General features: G+C 40.5%; 1 protein-coding gene across 1 annotated transcript in view; it reads left to right on the top strand.

Moving 5' to 3' along the window:
• GNA12 (G protein subunit alpha 12) overlaps positions 1 to 26,886 on the top strand; it is a 93,315-nt gene that overhangs the window by 35,176 nt on the left and 31,253 nt on the right. Inside the window, exon 2 of the mRNA XM_012759228.2 lies at positions 9,269 to 9,484. Within this exon, the coding sequence (XP_012614682.1) occupies positions 9,269 to 9,484 (216 nt within the window). The remainder of the gene's footprint in view (positions 1 to 9,268; positions 9,485 to 26,886) is intronic.

Genomic DNA, 26,886 nt, shown 5'->3' with positions numbered 1-26,886 from the left:
TTAGAAAGATTAGATGAGTTAATGATGGTAAGCACTTAACACAGTATTGTTCACTTAGTATGATGAATGATGCATATGGTTGCAGCTTCTCTGAAACAGCCTTGTGGTTCGTAGACCAGCTTGACACTGATGCATGTCTGCATCTGCTCATTCATTTGACACCTCAGTCAGTATTTAAAGGCTTTGTGGAAAGGCATAGGGTCACTTTTGTGACCTCTCAGCCTTTATTTACCACAGTATGCTGAGACTCCAAGCTTGATCAGGTTGAGAGCGGTAGCAGTTATTCAAGAGAGCGTTTTAATGAACAACTGCCACCACATGTTGGGGTAAGTCAGAAGGCAGTCTTTCTAAAGTGAACGTTAACTACATGTCCTCTTCAGTGTCTTTAGTGGTAGGTAGATGTTGTGTGGTCACTCTGTGGTTCCCAGACCACACCTTGCAATCCAAGGTGGCTCTGACAAATGGGCCAAGAAGGTGTTTCATTGAAACCAACCAAGTGACACTGCCCCCAAAAGACAAAGATTTCACAAAGATGTTCTCACACCTTTTCACACAGCTTATTTCCACTCTGTTATCAGTTCTTTACAAAAGCCAGCTCATGACTGTTTGGAATCTGACAGTCAGCCCAGTTCTGTTAGGTTCTGAATGGTGGGGCATGAGAAAGGGCCAGCTCCAGAGCGGCTCATCTACGAGAGTCCAGCCCAGTGGCACTCAGACTGCAGTCCAGAGAAGAAATATGTTTTACCATTGGAACCCGGTCTACATATGTGTGTGTGAGTGTACATGCACACACGTATACATATCCATCCATGTATATCTCTCCATGTAGATGAGTCTATTTGACCTAAAACAAAAATTCCATGAAACACCTTTATTATTTATAATTTATTATCATATTTACCATTTTATTCTATTTCCTTTTTTAAAAAATGCCCACTAAATTATTTCACAATGTGGGTCCTAACTTGAATTTTGAAAATACTGAATTAGCACGTTAAGCCATGTCACCTCTATGTAGTGTTTGTAGGCTTTTTCTCGCTTGAAATAATATTTGGTATTTAATTTATTCTCAAATTTCTTTAAAACTTTCTGTACTTAAGAGGAAGATTTCATTTCCTTGCGTACCAGCATTGGTCATTTAGTGAAATGCTTAGTGAAGGCTGACAGCCTGACACCTGGAAGCATAAAAAAGAAAAGAGTTGGTCCGTATGTGGCTCCAGGAAGTGATTTCAGAAGTCTCCAGCCTGCTGGCTCTTGAGTTATGAAATGTAGCATGGGTTTTCACATTCCAGTTTAGGAGCTCTGAGGAAATCTGGACTGACGTCATATTCCTTTTTTTTTTTTCCCTTTTGACTTTCGGGAAAACCTTTTCTGGGCAACCGCAAAAAGCTGATAATAGTTTGCTTCTCATATGCCCTTCCTATACCTAGAGTTTTTCCTGTGGTTCCATCTATTCCCAGAAAAGTCTTTTCCCATTGGCCTATGCAATTAAATTTGCCAAAAACTTACCCAAATGCCACCCCTCCCAAGCCATCCTCCCCTCTGCATTTAACTTGGGAGAACCTGGTTGGGGTTCTGCTTGCAGAAACTGGGCTCTCACTGCTTTCCTTGATCTGCACATCTGAGTGAACTCAGGTCTCTTGATTTTAGATCTCATCATCTTGCGGTGGGTTCCTCCAGTGAGGGCACTCAGAGTCACTTTCCGCTGACTCTGTGCCTTCAGTGGCTGCTTACCTGCTGCCTGCCCCACTCACCACGGGGGCTTCAGGCAGGCTGGGGCCTGATCGTGCTTCTTTTCCAAAACTTTTGATGGTCTCCTGTTTCTTACAAAATAAATTCCAAGTTTCTTAGCTTGCCACAGTCTGTCTTTAGGCTGCACCTATCACCAATGGGGACGCTTCTGGTTGTGCCTGCACGTGCCTTCTACCTCTATCCTGGGGTTTCTCTGTGGACTTCATGTCTGAATCTCTCGTTGCTTCTCTGCTCATGCTCTGTCCTGCTGGACTGTTCTGAAAGCTCTCAGAGCAAGAGCCAAGTTCATCGCCGTTCAGATCTTTTCCCCATTGCCTGGCACTCTTCCTTGCATGAGGTGAGCCCTCAGAGTTGCTGGTAGAACTGTGGTGGTAGCTTTCTTAGAGAAATAGTGTGCTTGTCCCTCTGGAACAGCGTATTTGTTACAGAAAGCAAACCCAAAGAGTCGTGGTGGGGACAGGCTGGAGGAGGAGGCCGTCCAGCTCTGCACTGGAAAATAGTAGAGGCTTTGGTGATTGGCATGTCTGCTCACTGCTGCCCTTTGTCACTTTTCCTATGACCTTTAAATTAGAAGCTATCCTGCACTTCAGTTTTAGAGGGAAATGAAGAGGCGCTGTTTGCTCTCTGGATTCATCAACTTAAAGACATGCATCCTGTTTACATTTCTGGCAGCATTTCTTTTATTTGGATGATGGCCAAAGGCAAACAACTCAGCCTAGTGGGTTTTTAAAAAGCAGAGCTTTCCAAGTACACGCTGTTGTTGTCTAACTGAGTGAACATCCCAAACCTTAAAATTTTCTTAACGTAACTGTTTCATACTATACAAAAAGCTAATATTATCTACTAGTATTTTATGTCCATCTTAGGTTTAGTATTTATTGTGGGAAGATTTTAGTAAGGAATGACTAATCTAAATAGATTTGGTTTGATTAGGGGCTAAACTAACAAAATCTATTTTGAAATGAGATAACAGGATTTGCAATTTTTGGTCTTCATCCAGAAAAACCTAACCCCCCCCCAATCTACATCCCCAGCAGACAGGGAATCTATTCTTTGACTTGAAGTTTAAATTGCTGGATTTATAAGTTGTCTTAAAAATGTGATCTTTGAACAGTTTGAAGTGTTGCATTGTATTGAGATGAAGTCATCAAATTGCTTGAGACTTTAGCTGTTTATATTTGGGTAACTGAATAACATGGTTATTAAAAAAATTAATATTTCAGTAACATCATTTACTAAAAGAAGGACTGTCCTCAGAGTCATTAAAGAGACTTAAGTAAATTGTCTTCTTTCTATTTTTTTTTTCTTAAGTGTATATGAGTTTAGGATTTTCTTGGCTTTTGTGTTTTAGGAAATTGGTCTTTTATTGGAAAAGGATAGGGGCAAGATGTTTTATTTTTATAGTATGCTTCCTATACTAGTATTTTAAGACACTAGCAACTCTATATAATGATGGCAAAATGTGTAACTATCAGTTCTGCAAAAGTACAGTAAATACAGTGTTGCCACATACCTTAAGCTCCAATGAGAGCTTACATCTCTCTCTAAAAAGGAAAAAAGAAAAAAGTGAACTCAGAATTTAAGCAGATGTCCTAAAGTAGAAAACTTCCCTAGAACTCAGTTTTGGATTTTTTCAGAACAAAGTTGGCAGAGGGCAGTTTTTGACTAGAATAATTTAAAAGGGCAAAAGAGAGACTTTTTTTTTTTTTTGGTGCCTTTTTCCTCCACATGAAGTGAAAAAGATATCAAAAATGGACTGTAGTCAACTGTTTTAATTCAAAGTTTGTCAGCAGTTTTGCCATCTTCCTTGGATGTTGAAAGAGAGAAATAAGGAGTGTTTTCTTTGTGGTTGGGTGCAGTTAATTTGGACTAGTTCCAGCTTGCTTAGGTGGCATTGTGAAGAGGGAATACAGACTGCTGTTGGAAGGGCCGGTTTTGTGTGTTTTTAAAGGCAAACCTCTGTTCACCCCAATAATCTAGAAAGGCCTATGTGTGCAGCATTAGAAACAGTCTTTGTAAATGACCTTCAGGTTTCTGAGTTCATTTGGCCCCCTGCCTCATCTCAGATAGATTACAATGAAACTTTCCAGGGGTTATAGATTTGATTTAACTTGTGAGTGAGGTCATCATACTCTTTGTGAAGCTAAACTTATTAATGTGTAAAAATAGCACCTGAAAAGATGTCTTGTGGGTCAGACCCAATTTGCTGTCCTTGAATTGTATGAGCTGGGCCTTTGCAGATGATGGGTGGGGTGGTGACCTGACTGGGAGTGTAGGCAATGGGAGGCTGAAACCCTGTCCAAGCCCCGTTGCCAGGCTGGGGGCCGCACCTGCCTTCACGACAGGAGCCTTTGTCTGATTTGTACAAAGGTGCCGAGGTCCTTTGCCAGAGCCTCTCCAGAGAAATCTGTGCTACCTTCTACATGCTCAGATAATTTTTGCTGTGTGTAATGTGGAAAACAGGAATCATCTTTGTTTCCTTGGGTTCTTGAACCTCTTTGATTTTGTCCCTTTAGGAAGGCAGGAGTTTGGTGTGATGTAGTCAAAGAAAGTAAGACCCAGAGGCAGGAAACAGAAGAGAAGAGGGATGATTTATATCACATTTGCCTTCTAAATAGGTTCTGATCCACTGTTGTCACATGTTTAAATGAAGCTACACACTTCAAAAGCCCAGTCGGGACCCATCTCCAGTTAGGATTTTATTATGCCACACCTTTTCCTACTAATAGTCTCTCTTTTTTTTGGCCTCTGGTAACCTTCCGTCTCCACTCCACATAGTTGAAACATACATTGCCATGATTGCTAGTTAACTTTACAAAAACTTTTTATTTTGAAATAATTATAGGTTCACAGGAAGCTGCAAAGATAGTACAGAGCGGTATCACGCAGTTTTCCCCAATAGTTATGACTTACATAATTACAGTACACCATCAAACCAGGAAATTGACATTGGCACGACGTGCATGTGGGTCTGTGCCCTTTTATCACCTGTGGGTTTGTATAACCACCACCACCACGATCAAGGCCACACAGATCTCCTTGTGCCGCCCCTTTCTAGTTACCCCTCCCCTTTCTTGCTAGCTCTGACTTCTGGCAACCACTAATCTCTTGTCCATCTCTATAATTTTGTCATTTCAAGAATGTTATATAAAGGGAATCACATAGTATGTGACTGCTTGAGGTTGGCTTTTTTCAGTTAGCATCATGTCCCTAAGGTCCATCTAGGTTGTTGCGCGACATTGATCCATTTCTTTTTATTGCTGAATAACATTCCGTGGTATGGCTGTACCACAATTTTTTGCCAGTTTTTGGCTGTAATGAATAAAATTGTTATGAATATCACTCTACAGGTTTTTGTGCGGACATCAGTTTTCATTTCTCTGGGATAAATGCCTGAGAGTGAGATTGCTGGGTTGTATGATAAGCGTGTATTTAGTTTTTTAAGAAACTGACAAATATTTTTAGAGTGGCAGTACCATTTTACATTCCTACCAGCAATGCACAAGAGATCCAGTTTCTCTGCATCCTTACCACCACTTGGTATTGTCAGTATTTTTTTTTTTTTTTTTTTTTTTTTTTTTTTTTTTTTTTTTGAGACAGAGTCTCGCTTTGTTGCCCAGGCTAGAATGAGTGCCATGGCATCAGCCTAGCTCACAGCAACCTCAAACTCCTGGGCTCAAGCGATCCTTCTGCCTCAGCCTCCCAAGTGGCTGGGACTACAGGCATGCGCCACCATGCCCGGCTAATTTTTTCTATATATATTATTTGGCCAATTAATTTCTTTCTATTTATAGTAGAGACGGGGTCTCACTCTTGCTCAGGCTGGTTTCGAACTCCTGACCTCGAGCAATCCGCCCGCCTCGGCCTCCCAGAGAGCTAGGATTACAGGCGTGAGCCACCGCGCCCGGCCTAGTATTTTTTATTTTAGCTGATTTAGTGGGTATATAATGATAACTCATCAAGGTCTTGATCTGCTTTTCCCTGATGTCCAGGTGATCTTGAACATTTTCACCTGCTTATATTTGCTGTCTCTTCTCTGGTGAAATATCCCTTCATATTTTTGCCCATTTTGTAACTGTATTGTTTGCTTTTCAACTGTTGAGTTTTGAGTGTTCCTGGTATATTCTAAATGAGTCCTTTGTCTGATATGTAGTTGGCAAATATTTTCTCCTAGTCCATAGCTTGCCTTTTCAGCCTTTTAAGAAGGTATTTTGCTGAGCAACAGTTCTTAGTTTTCATAAAGTCTAATTTATTGGTATTTTTCTCTTATGAACCATGAATTAGAGTCACTTCTAAGAACATTTACCAAGCCCTGGGTCCTGATGACATTCTTCTATGTTATAGTTTAACATTTTGAGTTAGTTTTTTATAAATTGTGAGGTTTAGGTCAAGGTTCTTTTTTATCTTCTTTGCCCATGGATGTCCAGTTGCTCCAACACCATTTGTTGAAAAGGCTCTTCTTCCTCTATTTAATTCCTTCTGCACCTTTACACAAATTAGTTGGCTGCATTTGTGTGGGGCTATCTCTGGTTTCTCTATTATGTTCAATTGATCTGTGTTTCTCACTTCACCAGTACCAGAGAGAGTTATTCTTCCAACTTAATTTTTCCTTTTCAGACTTGCTTTAGCTAATCTAATTCTCTTCCATATAAATTTTGGAATGATCATGTCTCTGTCCACAAAAGATCTTGCTGTGATTTTATAGAAATTGTGTTAAATGTCAATTTAGGGGTATTGTTACTATGTTGAATCTTTGAATCCATGAATGTGGTATATCTCTGTGTATTAGAGCTTTGATTTCTTTCATCAACATTTTATAGTTTTCAACATATAAGTCCTATACATATTTTGTTAGAGTTATACCTATTTTTGAGTGACCATTGATAGTATTGCATTTTTAATTTCAGTTTCCACATGTTCATTGCTAGTACCTTAAAAAAATTTTTTGACTGCTTCACTTGACGAGCCTTCAAAAATTTTTTTTAAATGGACTTTTACGTGTTGATTTTATATACTGCAACCTTGCTAGATTCATTTGTTTTCTTGGGATTTTCTACATAGATCATTGTTTCATCTGCAAATAGGTTTACTTTTTTTTTTTCTATCAATGTTTTATTTCTTTTTCTTGCCTATCATTATTTCTTTTTCTTGCCTTATCACACTGGCTAGAACTTTTAGTACCATGTTGAATAGCAGTGGTAAAAGTAGGCACCATTGTCTTGTTACTGGTCTTAGAGGGAAAATGTTCAGTCTTTCATCATTAATTATGAGGTTAGCTGTACATTTTTGTTACTGTTCTTTTTTAAGTTGAAGTTCTATTCTCTATTCCTAGTTTGCTGAGAGTTTTTATTATGAGTGGGTGTTAACTTTTTTTTAACCCATATATCTGTCTCTCTAGCCAGATTCTGAATTTCTGGAGATCAGACACTGCTTCTTAAACAATTTGTTTTCTCCACAGTGCCTAGCTCAGTGTTTTGCCCTAAGTAAGGATTGAACAGATGTTTGTGGATTGGTAGAACTGGGCGTGGTCATAAGTGGCAGACAGACAAGGTCTCGGGGAGGGGATTCATAGGAACATTTGTAGCCAGACAGTCTTGATCAGCTAGGTCTGGAGGAGAGTTTGTAACTGCTCTTTTTGGTCATCCTTACATTTGACTCAGTGGTTCAAGGCAGAAGTTACTGACACCAAACTGTTGCTGCAGCAGAGATATAAAAAAGGCAGGATTGATTCATCTCCTCTGCTGTGTTGAACATAAAACTTTTTAGGATAAGCGCTAACTAAAAAGCATTGAGTTATATGCACTAAGAAGTGGGTGAATTGTATGTTATGTGAATTATATCATGATAAAACTGTTATTTAATACATTGACTACCACACTAGAAATTTTTTCCCCCCTTGGGGCCATGGTGTTTTATTACAAAAATAGGAAAAAAAGTTCAAAAACAAAATGATCCTTTCTAAGTTAATGAAAAATTTGTTATATTTTATTTTCTGTACGTGAGTTATATGCAACTTGAAAAATAGTTCACACGGCTAGCTCTCAAGGTGAAGAGACGTATGAGTTACATATGCTTCACAAGGCCCTGAGCTCAATACTAGCATGAGTTAAATACAACTCACATGGCAGTTAATGTGTTAAAAAGAAGTAAAAGGTAAATACCAGGTGGGAAGCTGGCCCTGGTATTGTCTGTCCTGGAGGATAGGGTGTTGCTCTCAGTCAATTCTGAGTCCCCCAGACAGAGAGACACGCACTTGACAGCCTTCTCAGGGCCCTCTGCTACTCTACACATGCCTAGTATCGATCATGAGAGAGTATTTGACATGTACCCTCAGAACTCAGAAACTTTCATGGATCCTGTGTTGCTAATTTTGAAGCATTAATCTAAGAGTGGTGAACTACACCTGCTCACTGCACAGTGAGGCAGCTTCTGCTGAGGCAGAGCATTTTTCCCGAGCTAGACGCTTTCCCTTAATACTATTTTAGTTTGGACTATTTCTCCATCCCCTTGACCCTGTCTGTGAGGTAAGAAAAGGGCAGAAATACTAACTTTATTTTTAACAGTGAGGAAATAAGCAAAAGAATGAAAAATAGTTTCTCATCATCACAAACAATAGTGGTGTTAAATCTAGAAATGATCCCCTGGCTTCTGTTTGAGTGGGCGGTCTTCTTGGCTTGTGTTATATTCTAGTCTTTTCCTGTCTCATGACTGCTGACTGCCTGATTTGTATGTTTTCTCACCCGTTTTGAGTTAGAACAAGCAGTTGTATCCTTCTGGTATCAAGGAGCTGCCAGATCTCAGTGATGAGGAAAGTAGTAACACCAGGAGTGCTAATAGTAGTATGTAGTTCCCCCATCCTCGGGTGTGCTTTCCACAGTTTTAGTTACCCACCGAGGTCCTAAAATAGGTGAGTACAGTATAATAAGGTATTTAGAAAGAGAGCATATTTACATAACTTTTATTACAATGTATTATTATAATTGTTCCATGTTGTCTTTGTTAATCTCTTACTTATAAATTAAACTTCATAGATATAGATATATAGGAAAAATATATTTAGATATGAATATATAGGAAAAAACGTAGCATGTTGGGTTCAGTACTATCCATGGTTTCAAACTGGGGTCTTGGAACATATCCTGTGGATAACAGGGGACTGCTGTGGTTGTTATTGTATGTAGTTGTTTTTAAAACATTGTCTTTTTTGCTGATGTGGTTCATTTTTCAGTGAGACTTGCTGAATTTGCTGCCACTTCTCTCCTTTCCAGTAGCTTTTCAAATGAGTGACAGTGAAAGGCAGACCTGTTTGTGTGGTACAAATGCACATCTGTGTTGATAAGGTTATGTTCCTAGGGGCTAAGACATTTCATGCCACATCAAAGCAAACCAAGAGACAATTTGATAGCTTGTGAGTTTTCTGTTTTGTGACAATTGGTGCCCATATTGTGGTTCTCTATTATGATTTAGTAGTATTTGAAACACAATTAAATCCTCTTCTATTTCTTTTATTTCCTAGGGCTCAAGGGTTCTTGTCGATGCGCGAGACAAGCTTGGCATTCCTTGGCAGTATTCTGAGAATGAAAAGCATGGGATGTTCTTGATGGCCTTTGAGAACAAGGCGGGGCTGCCTGTGGAGCCTGCCACCTTTCAGCTGTATGTCCCTGCTCTGAGCGCACTCTGGAGGGATTCTGGCATCAGGGAAGCTTTCAGCCGGAGGAGCGAGTTTCAGCTGGTGAGTGGGCCCTCCTTCTCGGCCTGATTGTGCGTTTTTACAGGACTGTTTTTGACCTTTAGTAGAATTTCCTTAAAAACTATGACAGTACAGGCAAGCTGTAAATTGCCATAAATCTTAATATTCAAGCTACCTAAATGGTTCAAGAGGGAGCAGAATTCACTCAGGCTAGATAAATGTTTTTGTTAAGGATTAAGAAGGATTTGTTTTATTAAAGATTTGTGCAAGTCAAGGAACTGAAATTTTTTAGAAGATCTTGTGCTTAGTAGGAAATAAATGTCCCCTTAAAACACCTTTCCAGCCTGAGATGTGTGGATACAGGCAAATAACGAATGTTTTCAGATCAGTGCCTTGGAAACTAATCCGACCCGACCCCCACCCCCGTCCCCAGGAGTTCCCTTCAGAATTGTCCTTTCACTTTAAGGCCTGAAAGTTTCAGAAAGGCTCATCGTTTTAGTCATTTAGACTCATTTAGGATATGGGTCTATTACCAGAAAATTGTGGGTATTTTACCTGTTTGCATTTTGTTTTTTTCAGACAACCTTTCAGCTTTATATATAAAGAAAAGTATCTGATTTCTCCTATAACCAGAATAAATGTGCACAGCTAATACTAACGTACACCCAGGATATCCAGAAATATACTGACTTTCACATCCCTGTGCCCCTTGAGTACCCAGAGTCCTAAATTTTAAGTCATTAGTCCTTTTCTTTATGCTTTTATTATAGTATGTATTTATTTTTAAACAATATAGTCTTGAGTTTTACCGGTTTTCAAACTTCATACATATGGTTTCTTAGTGTATATACTCTTCTGTGACTTACATTTTTCACTCAACATGTTGAAATTTATTCACATGATACATGTAGCTATGGTTCTTTCTGCTGTCGGATACTCCATTGCACAAAGACACTAGGATTCAACCCTTCTGTCATCAGTTCACTTTTGAATTGTTTTCATATTTTGCTGTTACACAGATACTGCTGTGATCTTTCTTGGTTGTCTCCAGATACACATGTTCAAGGGTTTCTCTAAGATGAATACCTTGGAATAGAATTACTGGGGCATAGGGCATATATATCTTCAAATAGACAAGGCCATGCCAAATTATTTTCTGAAATAGTTGCACCAATTGTGCTTCTACCAGCAGTGGAAAAGCATTCCTGTTGTTCTGCATCCATGCCAATATTTAGTGTTATTGGGCTTTTAAAATTTTAATTATAGCTCATTATGGTTTAACTGAAATTGCCCTGAGTATATTTATTGACTATAAGTGTTTTCTCTTCCAGCAAATGCCTATTCATGTCTTTTGCCCATTTTTTCTACTGAGTTATTTTTATTTTTCTCATTTCATCTGAGAGGTCCTGCATGTAGTTTACTAATAATCCTTTCAGTTCAGTTTCCATATACTCTTTACTGAATTTCCCCAGTGTTAACATCTTACACAACTGTAGTACAATATCAAAGTCAGAAAGCTGACATTGGTACAAAACTATATAGACCCTATTGAAATTTAACATTTTCCATCTCCTGTCCTTGTATGCCAGGATCCTCTGTGTTTATTGTCACACCCGCCCTTAGCCTCCTGCAATCTGTGACAGCTCCTCAGTCTTTCCTTGTCTTTCGTGGCCTCAACATGTAAAGAGCACTGGCCAGTTATTTTGCAGAATTTCCCTATTTGGGTTTGTCTGGTGTTTTCTCATCATTAGGATGAGGTGATTCATTTTGGAGCAAGAAAACCACAGAAGCGACATTGCGCCTTATCAGAGCATCATATCAGGATGTGCATGATGTTGATATGCCCAGTTACTGTCTATGCGAGCCTCGGTCGCTTGGCTAAGGCAGTGTTTGCCAGCCTTCACCACTGGAAAGTTACTATTTTTTCTCTATGTTGTTAATATATATCTTGAGGAGATACTTTGAGAATATGTAAATGCCCTGTTTGCCTTCAAGCTTTGGCCTACTAATTTTAATGTCCATTGAGGGATCTTAAGGATGACCTTTTTACTAACCCTTTTTCATCTGCACGTTCTTTCATCAGTTAACTTTAAAAGATAAGTGAAAGATAAGTCAAAAGAAGTAGATGATGTGGTTGCCATAAAAAGGACATTTTAATCTCCTAAAGGGCAGGAATGTAAGAAACAACTGGGTAATGCAAGTTAATATCTGCGTGTGGATTTAGGGGTTAAGTCTTTGTCCCCCATAAACTCACATGGTCTGGGAGAGGAGATTCTAGTCTATTCAGAACTTGAATGGAAATTGCTACTATCAATAGAGGATTTACCAAAGAAGGAAATATAAACACAAGAGCTGATTATGTACAATGAATATTTTAGTAAATATTCCATCTAGGATATCAGTGTGGTGGAATGGCTTTGCCAGACTTTTGTCCTTTGCGTTATTCCATTGGATACCATGTTTCAGAGCTGGAAGGGCCCTACGAGCTTGGTAAGTCAAGCTGTTGTCTTGGCACGGACATGGACATGAGCCCAGAGAGGCTGTGGCTTGCCCAGGGGTACATCTTCTTTGTAATCACTGTGAGAAATTTGGGCCTGAAAGTCCAGTCATTCATTCACTCAGCACTTAACGTAGTGCCTACGTGTGTGCCTGTCCCCAGAGAGCTTTTAATCTAGACATAAACAGCATGCGCTTAGCGTAAGGTGGCTGCAAGGTGAGTTAGTAGTTGTCCCTTTGTTTTGATCTTGGTGCTTCAAACATCAAGACTTTTTGAAGATATGACTACCTGGAAAACTTGTTGTTCAAGTCAATTATGTATTTCTAAAGACTGTAATAACCAAATGCAAGTATGACAATGTTAAATTCTTGTTTATTGGGTAGTGGATAAGATGAGTTTGTTATGCCTATATGTTGTACATTTCTATATTTTTCTTTTTCAAAAATATTTACAGAGCATTTTATTAAAATAGCTAGATAGTAGGTCCTTAACAATCATCATTGTCAAGATGTATATTTACAGCAAAATTTAAAGAATGTAATATCTTAACTCACTGTCATTAGGGCCCCTGCCCTGCCCCTTCAGGAGGCACTTGTTTCTCTTCTTGACTCCTTTTCTTAGTGTCAGAAACCTTCCCAGAGCGATGGTTTTTGCTTCTCTTTCCCCTGCCTGGCTGACACTCTTACAGCATTTGACAGTCTTGTGTGGAGACCCAGCCCCTTCGAGCATTGCTGTCTGCAGGTGTTAGGCTTCTCCCTATTCCCTCTGCCCTTTCGGTTTTTCTCACCATTCCAGTCAGAGATAGAAGCTAAAAGAGGAAGAAAAAGGGCTGTGTCTGGCGATTACCTTGTGATGGCCTTTTCTCCTCTGAGGGAAGTAGCGTGGGCACGCGGGGGGTCTTCCCTTTCCGAAGAGGAGATAGCCTGGCCTTTTTCCTACTGATCCCTTGTTGTGTGTGTTCACTGCTGTCCAACTGCCATTTACTCACCTTGGGTACCCTCTGGACATCACTTCTGTGCCCCAACAGAAGAGAAAAGAAGAGCACCTTGCCTTGTTGACCTTAAGTTTTAAAACACAGTTAAGTAAGACACAGTAAGACACTCATCAGAGAGGTTTTTGTTGTAAGTATAACTAATACAAACATTATCTTCTTGTATGTCTTTTTTTTTTTTTTTTTTCTTTTTTTGAGACAGGGTCTTACTCTGTCACCCAGGTTGGAGTGGAGGGCAGTGGAGCAATCATAGCTCATTGTAACCTCAAATTCCTGGGCTCAAGTGATCCTCCCACCTTAACCTCCCAAGTAGCTGGAACTACAGGCATGTGCCACCACACCCAGCTAGTTTTTTAAATTTTTTTGTAGATATTGAGTATCATTTGTTGCCCAGGCTATGGCCCTCTTTTTTAATAAAAAAGATGTTCGAATTTTTTAAATATAACTTGCAAATTATCCTTAACTGATGTGCTTATAATATGCATACAAATAATATCGCTATGAATTTTCTGTTTTCTATGACACCTTTTAATCTGGGGATCTAGTTAATTAGAATGGTATAACATGTATATATCGGTGTCTTTGGTGTATAATTCCTACACTGAGAGTTACCTGAATTTGTACATTACAGTCCTCCTGCCATGCCATGTGTGGGGTTTTTCCCAGTGAGTCCTTTCTGTGTGCCAGGTACTGTGCTAAGGACATTTTATTTCCTCAAAGAGCTGGTAGGACAGACAGACACCGAAGCAAGTAATTGTAATAAAATGTGATAAGAAATATAGTTGGGGAACATACAGGCTATATTAGGCTTAAAGGTAAAAGAGTAGACAGTCCTACCTGGCAGAAAGAGGTCAGGGAATGCTTTTGGAGCTTTTTCTAAAGGTAGGTAGGGATGATCCAGGGAAGGGTTGGGATGAGGTGGCAGAGGTGGGGCCTAGGAAGCACCTGCAGCAACAGAAGTTCCTTTGGCCCCAGAGTGGCAGGGGCTGGCCTTGCAGTTGGGCAGGAGTGTGTCCCAATTGGCTTGCTTATGGATACAAGTTCAGAAATCCCAGCCCAAAGTGGCATAAACCATAAAGAGACTTTGTTGGCTCAAAACTGACAGGGTACGGGATTTGGAAGGTGAGACAGGAGCTCCCTGTGCATTTCAGCTGTTTCTCTGTTCTTTCCGTAGCTCTGCTGTGCTTCTCTGTGCTGGCTTGTCTTGGGCCTGGCCTGCTCTGTGCATGCAAAATGCCAGCGGCAGCAGGAGGCCTCACATGTGCACACCCAGCAGGGGCCCATACAGGTGGTGGGAACATACTGTGTGTGGGATGGAACCTTCCATCCCTGCACTCAGCACTCAGGAAGAGGAAGCAGCCTGCCTGGATTGGTGATGGGTGATCCCACCCAGCCCACTGCTCAGTGGGGAGGAGGTGGCTTTCAGGAGGTAACAACATGCTCAATAAGGCCATATATGCTGCGCCGAGCAGTTTGGACTTACCTGTAGGCAATGAGGCACCATTGAGGTGTTTAAAGCAGAGAATAACAGATCCGAGTTGCAGTTTTTCCACAAATTGCCGTGAGTTTTACATAAGGCGAGCCCATCTGGAGGGCTCTCTTAGACTCCTGTCAAGAGGCAGTGAGATCTGAGGTGGGGCAGAGGTGGTTTGGATGTCTCTGGGTTGTTTCTTTGCTAATCTTTGGCACAGTGCTTCCCTTCTAGTTAATTGTAATCTTCATCATCATCTTCCCTCCAGACATGCCATGTGAGCATGCTGGGGAACTCTAGGACTAGGTACGGAATTGCCTGAATAAGTGAACCAGTTTTTATCTCATACTCTTGAAATTGTGGGTTGTCAACCAAATGTGACAGCTGAATTGTCAGTATAGGTTAGGTGTGTCCTTTCTTGCTCAGAGCTTTGGATAACTGTCCTGAGAGTTTGATGCATTCCTTAGAGTCCTTACATGATTTCCTGTTGTCTACTTACGACCTGAACATTTTCTTGCTACACAGATGGGTCTGCTGCTCGCGGAGGCTGATCTCTTTTTCTGTCCTCTGATACTTCATGCCTCACACTTCGTGGATGCTAAGAAAATTCACTGAATTATGAATCATTTTTTACATCATTTCACTTGTTTCAAAATGGCAGAGCATTGTCCTTTCCTGAAAATGTCTCCATTCATTCTTTGGCCTAGGAAGATGGAGTTAAGGACTCAGTGTGGAAGAGTCGGTTTATGTGCAGTGGTTCTTGGTTTCTGGAAATCAGGTGATGGTGCATATTGCAGAGATTGTTTTTTTCTGTCATATTTAAAGGAATCAAATCTTTGTAGCATTACTAGAGATCACTAGAAAAGACTGGATATATAGGGTGGATTTTAGATGCAGAGAGAAAACAAGAGGAAAAATATCCATAGTGGTTGTGTGTGGATGCTGGTGCTGTAAAACCAAATGAGTGTGAAGTTTTAAGAGGAGATTATCCTGTGGCTTAGCAAGTTAAGATGCTAAGTAGAAAAAGAATCACTGGAATCACCAGCCTTGTTCCTACCCTAAAATCCACATGTGTTGCTCTTAATTCTGGGGGCATCTGGCCGTAGGTTAATTGTGTAGCACACATAGCCACAAGCTGGTTGTCAGCATGGCCTTCTCTCCCGCCCCTCCTGCCCCTCACCCAAGTGTATGGGCTCTTTAAGGGTCAAGGGCTGTGGAAACATGGTTTACAAGTTCTCAGGCTCAGAATGCTTTTTTGGTAAAGCTCTGGGATAAAGTAGTGCCCAAAATTCTCCTTGGCATTCTTGGAACAACCATGAGTTTATGCTGTGTGATAGTTGTGTCTTTTTGGGAAAGAACAAACCAATCACTTGACACTACAGGTTAACCTTTCTCTGGAAACTTGCCTATGCTTTTGCTGATATTATTTTAATTGACTTTCAAAGTGCTTTCCCCAGGCTTTCTTAGTAAGCTTTTGAGACACTAGAGGGATGGACTGCATGGAAGAGAAGGTGATTTGTAGCTACAGTAGCTTTTTGTAATCTTCTGTGAGACCATGAGAAGCAAAATGACTTATATGAACTGAGAACAGCACTGCACATTTTCTGTGAATACCATGTCCTTCTAGGAAAGAAATCTGTGTTGTTGGTGGTTACTGTCAGATACTCAGGGAACAGTTTCATTGCAGCTGGTTGATTCCGAATAAGACCTGAAGTAGCAGCAGTGCCTAAATGACAGGTTATGTTCCTGGGTTGTTTAGGGACAAAAGTGTTTTCCATGTGTCCCTGTAGACTCTGTTATTAGTCATCTCTTTGCCCATCTGAGTTGTAAGTAGGCCCACCCAGGATTAGATAATGATCCTTCTGCAAGTGTGCTTCTTTGCCTTTTCCTTATTCTTTCTTTTCTCTGCTATTAAGATATCCGATGGACTTGGTTTTTTTAAAGCTGTAATCCAAGGTTTTAGACGAGAGGGAAAAAGGAAAATCCCCAGGAAATGCTGATGAGGACAGTGCTTTTAGCCTCTCATGTTTCTTGTGGTAAAGTTCAAACATTTCAAAATCTCTTTCTACTTTAGAACTATGTTATAGCAGATGGCAGGTGTTCCTGGGTATCTCTCCTGCATGTGATAGAAAACCCAAAATAGTAGTGAGACTTAAAGTGGTAAATTTTCTTCCCCTCTAATATGAAAGAAGTTCAAAGACAGCCAGTCCAGGGATGCTGTGGAAGGTCTATGTCCACACTTGTTCAGGGTCCTGCTACATGGCTCCTGCTCCCAGGCTGGGCCATCGGGCTGCAGTGCAGCCAGACAGAAGGAGGGTATGGAAAAAGAGTCTACCCTCTTCCATTTAGGGTGACTTCCTAGCAGTTAGGAAATATCACTGGCTGGAATGTAGTCACGTGACCACACCTATATGGGAGGCTCACAGCGCAGACTTTTGGTTGGCAAGTTGTTGGGAAGGACAAGCGGCTAGATGGGTTGGGAAGAAACCTCGAGCAGCCTAGGAGAGCGTGGACAGATACATAGGGTGGCCATGGGAGGTTATTTCTGCAGATTCTAGCTCACTCCAGTATTTCCTACATTTGTTTTCTCTTTCATGGTAACAGCGTTGAGACTATGGCTGCAAAGCCAGATTACATCGTTCACTTTCTCTATGGTTTAGAGTAGCCATGGGACTAAGTTCTAGGGCTTGCTCTTGAAATGACGTTTGCCCCCAGCCTCTCCCCCCCTTCCTGTGGCTGATCAGTGTCATTAATCTGGTCAGTGTGAACCCACAGTTGGAAGTGGCACACACAGTGTAGCAGAGGCACCCAGCCCATCTCATTTAAGCCTCCGTGTCTTGGCTTGTAGCCCTAACTACAGTAGCTTCCTGGAGTGGCATTTCCTGGAAAGCAGGGAAGGAGGTGGGTTTCCTGGAGTGGCATTTCCTGGAAAGCAGGGAAGGAGGTGGGTGTCGGTGTCTGGGTTAAGGGAGAAGAGTGTTCTAGGCAGAGGAATAACAAGTACAAAGGCCCTGAGGTGGGCTGGGCAGCAGGAAGCTGAAGTGACATGGAGCCAAGGGAGCAGATGGGGTGAGCAGTGCTTGTGAGGGGCCCATGAGGGCTGCTGGGAGGACGTGGGATTTGGGCAGAGGCGCGATTTGGTTTGGTTTACATTTTGATGGCATTGCTCTGGCAGCTGTATAGATAATAAAAACAAGACCTATTTGGAAGCTCTTGTGGTAATCCAGGTGACAAATGATAGAGACGACAAGATGCCATTGGGGTTTGGACACCTTAGAACTGGAGAGGCATTTGGGGGCCAGTCTAGCTGCTGGTCTGGCTTACAGGCTCCCTATGCATCAATCAGCCCTGCTGGATTTGAGGCCCCCCCCTCCCTGTGTTTTAGCGTTTAGATTTGGGACACTTAATGCAGAGTCTGCTGCTTGTCTTTACGAGCAGCTCCCAGGCTGCCTCTGTGTGTCTGGAACCTGCCCCTGGAGTGCAGAGCGTATGTGGTACCAAACCCTGTGCTCACAGTGTCACCCATAAGTGCATCTCGTGTCCCATCCTACCTCCTGGCGGCCTTGCTCTGCCAGGAGACCCAGCGTCTCTGGGAAGGCCCATTACCCTTCCTTTCCTTCAGGTCTCAGGATGGACATGTTGAGTTAGCAGTGCTCAGAGTAAAGTGCAGAGGGAGGAGGGAAAGGTTTCAGCAGCCTAGAGACCCCTGACCCTCAGGTAAAGCATTAGTCCCAGTCTGTGCTGGTTAGAGTTTAATTAGTAAAAATTGATTGAAGTCAGCAAATAGTACCACTTTATACTGCTACCAGGTATACCCTGTCTCAAGGCGTATGGGAGGATTTTCCCCCACACCCCCAACTTGTGGTTTTATTCTTCTTAAATCTTTGCCAGCTTGGTAAGTAAAACCATGATTATTGGTTCTTGTTGTGTGTTTATTGGCCATTCATGTTTATTCTTTTGTGAGTTGGCTATTGACATTCTTTACTTCTTTTTTCTGTTGGGAGCAAGTTTCATTTGTGCTAGTCTATGACTAAGTGCTCGTTTTTTTCTAACCCTTTTTCTTTTTTTCAGCTTTTTATTTTGAAGTAATTATAGATTCATAGGAAGTTGCAAAAACAGTCCCTTGTATCCTTCCCCCAGTCTCCCCCATGGTTACATCTTACAGTTACATGACTGCAGTATACCATGGAAATAAGGAGGTTGGCATTGGTTATAATGTGTGGGGGGGGTTCTGTGTCATTCTATTACATGTGTAGATTCAAATACCAGCACCTCAGTCAAGATACAAAACTGTCCGTGACCATAGCCTCCCTCATTACTGCCCCTTTGTAGTGTACTGTTTTATTTCTGAGTAGTGTTCCATGGTATGGAGGTACTATAGTTTATCTAAAAAAAAAAAAATTTATATATATATACACACACACACACACAATGTGCATATACATATATGAATGCATCAATTTTTATGTGCTAGGATAAGTCAAAATGTCAGAAATTAGTGAATAATTTCTAGAGAAAATGGAGTTATTAATATTTCAGATACTAAAATATCTGAAATTACTTTCTTAGTTTTGGTTTGGTAGTGTGTATATGTGTGACAGTTTTTAACCTTTCACGTTAAATTAACTCTCATAGTGTGATTCATTAGCTTCCTTTAAACTTACTGTTAAAGTCAGAAGGACTTGAGAAATTCTCTAACCAAATCCTACTTGATATTGAGACCACCCGAGGCCTGAGAGTTAAAGAAATATGCCCAACATGACAAAGCTAATGTGTGGCCTGACCAAGATTAGAGTGCAGAGAACTAGAGTAGCCTAAGTAGTTGAATACTTATCTGGGTCCTGATCCCAGCTCTGGAGGGGGTGGGACACTTAGTTTTCCTCAGGGATGGTTCTTGCCCGAGGACACAGAAGCAGGAAGTTGAGGTATTTGCTATTCTTGGATCATGTACTGGTGAGAAACTTTCGTGTTCCTGCTTGTGGTGGTGGCCTTTCCCCTTCATTTCATTAATCATGAATAGTATTGTACACGTATAAACCTCTAAAAATCTACCCCTTTAGGAAAAAAAGGAAGTGTTGTGTATTTTAACATAGATCCTTAAACTGGTGACAGGGAGGCCTAGGGTAAAATGTGATATATAATAGAATTAATAATGAAATATTTTTACTTGATAGCAAGGCCCTAAGGAACCCTAAAGGAAAACAATGGATTTGATTGCAGAAACATTTTTAACTCTTGTGTGGCAAAAGTCAGTGTAAAGAAAATTAAGAGGCAAATGATAAATTATGGAAAAAATTACAACATATAAAAAATGGTTTTTATACGTTAAATGGTATGTAAAAGAACTACAGGCTGCATGAAAGAGCTCTTATGAATCAGTGAATGAGGGATTTGTCCCCAGTGGAAAACAGTAAAGGAAGAAATATCACCAACCTTACTACTAGTCGTGGAAGTACAAATTAAAACAATAATGAGATAATGTGTCAGCTAGATTGGTAGTGATTTTAAAGACTAATACTCTGGGCTGATTGGGTGACAGAAAATAGGTACTGTCAACCATAATGGTAGGAATATAAAGTGATGGAGTTTCACAGTGTGTCAAAACACAAAGTGTCATATCCTTTGGCAGTAACTCACCATCCAAGGAAGTTATCCTAAAGCAATAAATGTCAGATTTCTGGCTTCTAGTTATAGTGGACTAGTTATCCAAAGACCTGCTAAAAATAATTTAAAATGCTAGATAAAAGGTTAAAAATAACTTTACAAAAGTCTCTGAGTGCTGACAAGATTATAAAGAATTGCCAGGCCAAACCCTAAGAGAGAGAGAGCGAACGCGAGAACCTCGAGGGAGAGGCAGAGCCCTCGTGGCTGGTTTCCCTGAGTTCCAGACTCTGAACCTGAGCTGTGGCTTCTGACAGATCATCTCGGGTCTCGAAAGGGCAGGTGGAAATTTAATTCTTGTCAGAGTTGGGGGATCATAGGAGATTCCCCTGTAATGAGCTGGGACCTCAGAAGGTAAGGATAAACAGAGGGGTGCCCACAAAGGGGTGGTAAAGCGGTAGGGAAGGGGGAAAAGACAAGACAGAGCCCACCTATAGGCTGGCTCCCCGGGGACTTGTCATCCCAACTCACAGCACCATAGCAGTCTGCCAACCCCTATGCTGTGGATTTAAAGTGACAGCAAATAGGTAATGTCCCCAAGTGCCTGATAAAAGCAAACAGAAATCCTCTCTGAAAAAGACACTTTAATTTTATCCCTTGGAGATTTCCCACAGATAGTGTTTTTTTTTTTTTTTTTTTTAAAGGCAGGGGCATTACAGAAATGACCAAACTCACAAGGAAACAAAGTACAATGCCTAGAATCAGAAGATATAACAGACAAATCAGATCCATCCACAGTCTTCACATATTGGACTTACCAGGCACAGATTTTAAAACAACTGCATTTAATGTGTTTGAAGAAATAAAAGTTAGAAAACACCTGCAAGGGAAAAACTGGACACTATTAAAAGTGACATAGCATATTTTATTTTATTATTTTTTTTAAGAGATGGGATTTCTCTGTCACCCTGGCTGGAATGCAGTGGCATGATCATGGCTCACTGCAGTCTTGAACTCCTGAGCTCAAGCGATGCTCAGCCTCCTAAGTAGCTGGGACTATAGGCCTGAGCCACTGTGTCTGGCTGACTTAGCATATTTTAAAGGAATAAACTAGAATTTCTAGAATTGACCAATATAAAACTAAAAATTCAGTAAGTATGTTAGGCAGCAGAGTATTAGTAAACTAGAAGAAATAATGGAAGAAAGTATCAAGAATATAGAACAGGGCCAGGTGTGGTGGCCCACGCCTATAATCCTAGCACTTTGGGAGGCTGAGGCAAGAGGATCACTTATGGCCAGGAGTTCAAGAGCAGCGTGAGCAACATAGCAAGACCTCGTCACTACAAAAAATAGAAAAATTAGCCAGGCAGGGTGGCACATGTCTGTAGTCCCAGCTACTCGGTGGCAGCTAGAAAAAGCAAGGTCTGTCCTAAGGAAAGCTTGTCTAAGAATTTTGCACTTAAGCCAGAATGATACAGCTGATTTATTAACTTGTTATGACTTTTCTTTCTTCCTCTTAAAAAAAAAATTGTGGTGAAATATGCTTTTTTCTTTTTTAAGGCTCTTGTTACTAAACCTTTCTAGCAGACCAGTATCGATAATTGAACAAGTGTATCCCAGCGAGCCTTTGGAATAGTTCATGTTAAGGTGGCATAGCTAAGATTGGGTGTGAGCATTTCCTGTGAGGGATTCCTTGCGAATGTGGATGCAGTTGTAATTTACCATTCCATAAACAGGCCTTCGCACCAGGGAGTCTGCCCATAGCCATCGGCGGTCTCTGTCTCTCTTGCTGCCAGAAAGAACAGTTGCCATCAAGCTTAGCTGTACAGACCCTTTTCACAGCTCAGATCTGGGACTTCTACCCCTCAGTAATCTGATCCAGCTAATCCTGGGGAGGTGATTGGGATGGGGAGCGTGTTCAACTGTCTGTCTGGGAAGCTTCTTAGGGGGTCGTGGTGCACAGTCAGAATGGAGAAGCATTGACGAATCTCTGATATCTCTTCCACTCCCAATGTCATTTGGAGCCTGGTTCCTTCTACTTTGCCCTTCATAGGCAGAGTTTGATGGTAGACATACTTTCCTAAGAAAACCCACCACTTTAGAACAGGCTGTTTGGCTGCAACACAGCCTGTTAGTGTCCAAGGTTCTCCCAATGTCCATAGAGGGCAGTTCTGTTTTCCTGCTGCGTTTGTGAATAGAGCTGGCAGAGAGCTGCGGCCCTTGCTCTTGTTGAGATACTGGGCACCGTGGTCCTCCTGAGCTCTGGTGGCTAAGACAGAAGGGATTGGGAATCAAATCTTAATTTCAGATTATTTTTCTCTTCTCTGTTATTTTTTTTTACCACTCTTTATCTTCCAGGACATGTGTAAAATGCAGAAATCTTCAGTGTGTACAGCACAGTGAATTTTTACCTGTGTATGTATACTAATATAACTACAACCATATCGCAATAAAGGACATTTCAGAATCCCAGAAAGTCCCTCCTGCTTCTTCCTGGTTGATACCATTCCTCCAGTGATAAAGCTATTTTGACTTTCATCACTATAGATTCGTGTTTTGCCTGTTTCTGAGGTTCCTTTAAATGGAATAGTTTAGTATATGCTCTTATGTTGGGCTTCCTTGTTCAACATGATGCCCACAAAATATATCTGTGTTGCTATGTATATTGGTGGTTTGTTCTTTTTTTCTGTATAGCCTTCCATTAAATGAATGTACCATAATTTATTCCTTCTGTTGATGGACATTTTTTTTGTTTCTAGTTTTTGGCTATTGTGAATAAAGCTGCTTTGAACATCCTTATACATATGTTTTAATGGGTATATACATTCATTTCTCTTGGGAATATACCTAGGAGTGGGATTGCTGGGTTTGTAGGGAAATGCTGCCAAGTACTTCTTCAAACTAGCCGTACTAGTTTATGCTCTTTCCAGCAATGTGTGGGAGTTGCTCTGTGTTCTAGCCAATATTTGCCATTGTCCTAGTTTTAAGCATTCTGGTGGGTGTCCCATTGATATTTTACTTTGCATTTCTAAGTAAGTACTTTGCTGAATAAATAAGTTCGACACCTTTTCATACATCTATTGACCAACAGAGTATCCTCTATCAGGGTGTGCAAATCATTTGCCCTTTTTTCTGTTGGGTTGTCTGTCATTTTCATGGGAATTCTTGATATGAATCCTGTCACATTGTGAGAATATTTTCATCTATACTGGCTTACCTATTTCCTCTTAACAGCACTATTGAGGTGGAATTTGTATACCATAAAATTCACTTGTTTTACATATACAGTTCAGTGGCTTTTGGTAAGTTTCCAAGGTTGTGTGACCGTCACCAGTACAGAGTTGTCAAACGTGGCCTCAGATATTGCTAACTGATGAGAAGTAGAAGCCCAGATAGAGCCAGCAGAAGTATTTCCCTAGCTCTTTCCTTGCTGTTCAGTCTGTACTCAAAAGGTTTCTCTTGGCCTCTGGCCAAGATGGATTACAAGGGACTGGATTTACCCACTTTGCCTGAAACAACCAAAAAACTGGACAAAATATATGAAACAACAGTGTTCATAACACTGAGCCTTGGGCAGTGAAAGACAGTGATTCCTGAGAGATGAGAACAAAGTGACCCAGACAGTTGCCCCCGCCTTCTGCCTCAAGAGAGTTTCCAAGGGGTCACACAAAGAAGAGGACCCCAGATGGACCCCAGCAGACTCCTGGATTGAAGAGGTGGAGCTGAGGTGCAGGGAGACCTCATAGCTAGAATTTGCAGGACAGTTACCAGAGAAGAGACTGCTGCCCATAGAGAACTCCAGAGATCTGCAGAGACCTTGGTCCAACAGTACAGCACGAATTGTAGCATTCAGTGATAAAGATATCCAAGGCCAACCTGAAAGGACTAGTGTGAACAGTACCCAGTGCCATACAGGGTTGGGAATAATGCTTAATACACAGAAAAAAATATTTGAAACATTTTGGCCAAAATTTGTCCAAATGTGTTGAAAACTATAAGACAGCAAATCCAGGAAACTCAATAAACCCCAAGCATAAAGAACATTGAAGAAAACTGCACTATGGCACATAATAATTGTTTGAAATCACTAATAAAAAGAAAATCTTAAAAGCAGCCGGGGGGGGGGGGGAGAGGAGCAAAGACAAGGATAAGGGCAGATTTCTTTCAAGTGAGAAGGCACTGGCAAAAAAAAAACCTCTTTCAACCTAGAAATCTAAAAAATGTTTTTTAAAAATGAAGGTGAAATAAAGACCTTTTGGTTTAGACTTTTTGTTTAGAAATAAACCTTTTGGGTCGGGCGCAGTGGCTCACGCCCGTAATCCTAGCACTCTGGGAGGCTGAGGCGGGTTGATCGCTCGAGATCAGGAGTTCGAAACCAGCCTGAGCAAGAGCGAGAGCAACCCCGTCTCTACTAAAAATAGAAAGAAATTAATTGACCGACTAAAAATATATATACAAAAAAATTAGCCGGGCATGGTGGCGCATGCCTGTAGTCCCAGCTACTCGGGAGGCTGAGGCAGTAGGATTGCTTGAGCCCAGGAGTTTGAGGTTGCTGTGAGCTAGGCTGACACCATGGCACTCACTGTAGCCTGGGCAACAGAGTGAGAACTGTCTTAAAAGAAAAAGAAAAAGAAATAAACCTTTTGTTTAGACATACAAAAGTGAATGGGTTTATCACCAACACTCCTGCCTTATAAAAAGTGCTAAAGGAAGTCCTTCAAGCAGAAGGACTATGATACCAGCTCAAAATAATCATCTATACAAAGGGATACAGAGCATGAGAAATGGTAACTATTAAATACATGGGTAAGTATACATTTTTTCTTATTTAAATATCTTAAAAGACTAAACAAAAATAACGTAAAACTAAAATGTGTGATGACAGTGGCACAAAAGCTAGGAGGGGAAAAATGGAAATATACTCTTATAAAGGTCCTATATTAACATGAAATCGTATAATATTACTTGAATACTGTGGTGGTAAGTTAAAGAGGTATACTTTAAACCCTAAAGCAACAACTAAAATAAAATAAAACAAAAATATATAGCCAGTAAGCCAACAAAAGAAATAAAGTGGAATCATAAAAAAATTCTCAATCTAAAAGAAGGCAGGAAAAGCCAAAGAATAGATGAAACAAATAAAAAACAAACACTGAGAGGATAGACTTTAATCATATCAAAACATATTAAATGATCTTAACTCAATAAAAAACATTCTCAAACTGGATACAAAAGCAAGACACAACTATATGCTACTCATGAAAAATGCACTTTAGATATAAAGGCACAGGTGGACTCGGGGTAATGGGTAGGAAAGATTATCAGGCTAGCACTAATCAAAAGAAAGTGGAATGACTATGTTACTATCAGACAAAGTAGATGTCAGAGCAAAGAATATTACCAGAGATAATGAGGGTCCTTTCATAATGATGGGGTAATAATAAAGAGGTCAGTTATCAAGAAGACATTAACAGTTCTGAACATTTATGTCGCTAATAGCAAAGCTTCAAAATTCATGAAGCAAAAACTGATAGAACCAGAGCAGGGAAAACACAAAAGCCAGGAGTATCCTGAAGCGTCAGAACGTAAGGAAGTGCTCCAAAACCAAAAGGATGGGAAGATGTCAGAAGGACACAGGAGGCAACCTGAAAAGAGTTCCCAGTAGCCAAAGCTGGAAATACTTAAGCACCAAAATAAATAATGTAGTATTGGATTATAACCCACATATAAAATAAATATATAAGTCCATACTGAAATAAGTAAATGATTGAATAAATAAGTTGGGGATGGAGTGGAGAATGGGGATACATCTTACTTATAAAAGAATTCCAAATAATATATATAGATAATTCCCACTCCGGGAGTTATAGATTAATTCCCTTCAACCCCCTTGGGTACAGGCTGAATTACTTCCAAGAATGGAAAGAGGAAAGTAGTAACTTTATAGTAGCAAAGGCTGCCTTAACCACGTGACAGTAGCTTTACAATATTCCACACCCCCTGAGGAGATGATGGCACTTCATCTCTGTGATGTTCTTCCCAGAAAACACATAAACCCCAGTCTAATCATGAGGAAAAAATTAGGCAAACTCAAATTGAGGGGCATTCTACAAAGTATCTGACCAGTACTTTTCAAAACTGTCAAGGTCATGAAAAAAAAGGGAAGACAGACACTGTCAGAGAACAGAGCACAGAGACATGAGTCCTAAGTACAGTGTGGGGTCCTGGATCATGGTGATGGCTGTACAGCAGTGTGAACGCGTACTTAATGCCACTGAAATGTACACTCAAAATGGCTAAAGTGGTAAATTTCTCTTATGTATAGTTTACCACAATAAAAAATAGAATTAACAATGCAAACAAAAAATGGAATTATAAGGAAAAACAGACAAATCCATATTATAGTTATAGATTTCAAGTAAATGATAGAGCAAAGAAGCTAAAAATCAGTAAGCCTATAGAAGATTTGAACATTATCAACTTGACCTAATTGACCCGAAACAACAGAACACAAATTAATTTTGGAGTCACACAGAATATTTTCCAAGAGACTATTTTCTGAGGCCATTAAAAAAAAAAAAACTCAGTACATTTAAAGGGTAAAAAGTAATGGATAAACATAATGTTATATATACACACAGTGGAACATTAGCCTTAAAAAGGAAGGAAATTCTGACACATGCTACAGCATGGATGGACTTTGAGGACAGTATGCTAATTGAAATAAGCCAGTCACAAAAGGACAAATACTGTATCATTCCACTTATATATGATATCTAAAGTGGTCAGATTCATAGAAACAGAAAGGATGGGGATCACTGGGGGATGGGGAGAAGGTATAAAGTTTCAGATTTAATAGATGAAAAAGTTCTGGGGATGTGTTT

Source organism: Microcebus murinus, chromosome 19 (assembly GCF_040939455.1).
Source record: "Microcebus murinus isolate Inina chromosome 19, M.murinus_Inina_mat1.0, whole genome shotgun sequence".
NCBI lineage: Eukaryota > Metazoa > Chordata > Mammalia > Primates > Cheirogaleidae > Microcebus > Microcebus murinus.
Note: the sequence above shows the minus strand (reverse complement) of the source record. Positions and strands in the feature narration are given on the sequence as shown.